Source organism: Asparagus officinalis, chromosome 9, assembly GCF_001876935.1.
Source record: "Asparagus officinalis chromosome 9, Aspof.V1, whole genome shotgun sequence".
NCBI classification, from domain to species: Eukaryota; Viridiplantae; Streptophyta; class Magnoliopsida; order Asparagales; family Asparagaceae; genus Asparagus; species Asparagus officinalis.
The window spans coordinates 12,684,448-12,688,641 of NC_033802.1; the positions used below are offsets into that span (position 1 = coordinate 12,684,448).

Consider the following 4,194-nt stretch of genomic DNA (forward strand, 5'->3'; position numbering starts at 1 on the left):
CACAAAACAACCCCACCCCCCCCCCCCCAACCAACCCCAAAAAAAACAATCAAACCACTAAAATATACAATAAACCATAATCATAATTGAATCTCACAACAAAAAACACTTAAAATCTTTAATCGACACGATGTTACCATGAAAAACCTAATTTACACTAAACCATGAATTTCAACCCATCAACTAACCCTAATCATCCTAAATTACCATCTAATTATTAAAATTAGTTTTTAAAATATGAAATTTGTGCTCACCTTTTTCGCGGCGCCAAAGACAATGAAATAACACTAATAACCTCTTCGGCCGCAATGTAGATGGAAGATATTCATTTAGATAATCTACAATTTGGGGATGATCACGCTCTCACGCTCAAGGGCAAGAGAGGGAAATAAGAGAATGAGGGGTTTTTTTTTTGGATTTTCTACATAAATCCTTCGCGTCTTTCCCGCTAACTCCAACCACGTTGGAGTCACGTGAGCATCACGTGAGCCGTCACATGAGAAAAATTACCGTAAAATTGGATCCGGCCAAACTTAAGGCACATTTGTTGCCGGAGGAAAAAAATACACCAATATGTCGCCGGAAAAAAATTATATGCCAAACTGTCACTAAGAGTAAACAAAATATACCAATTTAGTATTTTTGCCTAACCCGCAATGGTGTTTTATAGCACACTATACGTACATATAATCTCTGAGTAAGTGTAGCATGTCTTGATAGAGCTCCCTTGACATCGTACGGAGCCCTACTGGCTGTAAAAAATAGTGAACATCTGCTCAAACTCACATTCAACTGAATACAGGAACTGCGAACAGCAACAAAAAATTGCTACACAACTTACATTCTCTTACGTCAAAGTATCAGTCAATGTCAACACTCAAACTTATCTCTTGTCGAGTTACTTCATTTCTGAATCTATACAAGCAGGCAACTCTGAGCGGTTCCTTCTTTTTTTTTAAAAATCTTACTTCCCTCTTGTCCATGGCTGGGCTAACCCTTTTCAGCATAATCTTCGCCTCCCTCGCTGGACCAAGGATTACTTGCACAAACGAGCTATAAAGATTTACGTGATAAATTTGAACATGCTGATGATTTGGAGGGTATATCAAACTAACAGTTCCACCTTCAACATAAATTAAGCTTACAAATTGCAAAAGCGAGACAGTGATCATACTCAAAACTCATGTAGGAATTCATATGTGAACTTAAGGACGTGCATGAATTCCAATCGTTTTCATCAAAATCAGCTGATTTTAACATTCATATGAACTCAAAACATCAAAGGCATGCATTTTCATCAAAACATCAGCCAATTTCAACACCCAGCCCCATCAGCTATAAGAATGGTTAAATGCTATCATGTTTTCCCTCTTCGATCTCAAATTAGGACACAAACAGGCAAGCGTGCATGTAAGCTCTCATCGACTTCTAGCACAAACTGCTTGCCCTTAAGCTTGCTTGCTCAACGAGCATTCTCAGAAGGCAGAACCCTTCTTTCTTCCTCTCCATTCAACCTTCCGGCTTCATCGCTTGAAAAACAAATCCCCTCACTTCCCGACAACACAAAAACCCAACTAACGACACATAAAAGCTCGCCACTGCACTAATCCAAAAAGCCCCAATCGATACCAATCCCTCTTCATCTCCACCATCACCATCATCAACCCCTCCCTCCCCCCTCTCACCTCTCTGTGTCCCCTCACACTCATCACCATTATACTCCGCACACAATCCTGGATTTCCTGCAAAAGCACCGGGAAATCTATGCAATCCTTCCTCTCTCTTTGGTACTGGACCTGATAAGCAGTTGTACGAAAGATTCAACGCCTCTAAACCCTTCATTGCTGAGATTCCATTAGGTAACTCCCCAGAGAGTGAATTGTGAGACAAGTCGAGTTTCCTTAGTCTTCCCATTTTGTCGATATTTGTCGGGATTTTACCGGATAAATAGTTGTATGATAGGTTTAAATACTCCAATCCTTTTAGGCTGATGAGCCCAATGGGTATCTCTCCATGAAGAGAATTGTGTGATAAGTCGATCCCAACGGGTGAGAGAAGGTCGTACCCAAACTCCAATTGCTTGCTACCCAAAAGATCCATCGAAACCCAAACCCTAATCTCAGGGGCAATCTGCGCAACTTCATTTTCTCCATCATTGGGATCAAAGCTCATGTTGAAGTCAGCATTGGGTATATAACCCGAGAAATGATTGTTTGAAAGATCAAGTGATTGAAGGTCTTGAAACGAAAAGATCCAATCTGGGAGATCACCGGAGAATCTATTTCCGGCAAGAGATAGCAGGCGGAGATTTTCCCATTTGAGAATTGCACCATTGAGCTCACCGCCAAATTCATTTGAGCCCAAATCGACGATTTCTAAAGATTTGCATCCAGCTAAAGGCAACGGAATCTCGCCAGTGATCCTATTACTAGCAACATTTAGAATCTTCAAGCTATCAAGAGCATCAAGCTCAGGTCTAAGAGTACCAGAGAGATTATTATGATCCAATTTCAGTTGCCATAACTGAAAACAACCAGCGAGACTTACAGGGATCGGACCAGAGAGAGAATTATAAGACAAATCGAGAGCTTGAAGGTAAGTTACGTTACCAATTGAAGCAGGAATTTGTCCTGTTAACTGATTGTTTGAGAGGAATAACCCTTGCAAGCTCCTCAATTCTGCAATCTCAGCTGGAATCTCACTAGAGAGATAATTTGATGACAGATCCAGAAGAAGAAGCCCCGATTTACTCGAATCATCCACTATTCTCCTTGGGATTGGACCGGAGAGCGAATTTGAGCTCAGATCAAGAACTATAAGCTTATCAGAAAATATCAATCTTGGAGAAATCCGATAAGATAAACCATTAGATGAAAGATTCAGCACTGTTAAAGATCTCAACGACGAAATGCAAGTAGGAATCCCTCCAACGATCGAATTTCTTGCCAGATTCAGAACCTTTAAAGACTGTGCCAACGATGAGAAGCACGGAAGAGTTCCAGAGAGCTGATTCGATTCGAGATTGAGAGAAATCAGGGGCTGGTTGAAGTCGTTCAGAGTTCCGTTCAAGAAATTATTCGAGAGATCAACGTCCTTCAACGATTGGAGATAAAATAATCCACTAGGAACCTCGCCTTGGAACGAACAAGAACTCAGATCGATTTTACCTAAATTCGACGAAAAATTCCCGACCCAATCAGGAATCAGACCGCCGATCCCGTTTCCTCCAATCGACAACACCTCCAATTTCCTCAAATTTGACAGCTCGAAAGGTAAAGGTCCTTCGATGGAGTTCTTACCAAGATCTAGGGTTTTTAGACCTCCAAAATCACCAAAACAAGACGGAATCTTACCAGAAAAGTTATTATCCGACAAAACTAGGGTTTCGAGGGCAGAGAGATTGCACAGAAACGGGCTAACGGGTCCAGAAAGATCCGATCCGGCGAGGCTCAAGGCGACGACGCGTCCGGTGGCGGCGTCGCAGGCGACGCCGGTGAAGTTACCGCAATCGGATCCGGTCCACGTCAGAAGGATGGAACTCGGATCGGCGAGATGAGATTTGAAGGCGAGAAGAGAATCTCTGTCGCTGACGTCGATGCTGAGGTCTGCGCGTGAGATCGTGAAGAGGAGGAGGAGGAGGAGGAGGAGGATGAAGGGGGCCATGGGATTAGGGTTAGGGTTAGGGTTTAGGGTTTAGGGTTTTGAGGAGAATTAGTGCGGATTTTCAGAAGAAAGACATTCTCTGTTGAAGAGACGGCAGAGTGAGAGAGAGGATAATGAATTTTTTTTTTTTAAGAAAAAGGCGGGGATTTTAATAGAGAATTTTAAAAAGCGAAAGGAAAAATGGTGAGTCACGTGAGCGTGGAGGGGAGGAGATATAGCGGAGTACGGACGCGGACTTGAGAGGGAAAGCTGAAGTGGATTGGATTAAGTACTGAGACGAGTTCCTCGGAGGCCCATAAGGCCCAGATGGTAGACCGAAGTGTCTTTATCTCGAGCCCACTACAAATTATCGTATTTATTTATTTAATAGCTGGGCATCACAAGGAACCAAAAGGCAAAAAAACAAAAAAAAAATCCCCCAAACAGCATTAATTACAATTTCCATATAGATGAATGAAACTACACAAGAATGTGCTTTTGGAAGTGAAAGATGGGGTTCACGCACCTGGAGAGATTTTCTGGAAGGCAAAA

General features: G+C 42.3%; 1 protein-coding gene across 1 annotated transcript; it reads right to left on the reverse strand.

Moving 5' to 3' along the window:
• On the reverse strand, positions 695–3,814 carry LOC109824022 (leucine-rich repeat receptor-like protein CLAVATA2). The gene has a single exon (XM_020390528.1). The coding sequence runs from the start codon at positions 3,661–3,663 to the stop codon at positions 1,510–1,512; it is 2,154 nt and encodes a 717-aa protein (XP_020246117.1). The 5' UTR covers positions 3,664–3,814; the 3' UTR covers positions 695–1,509.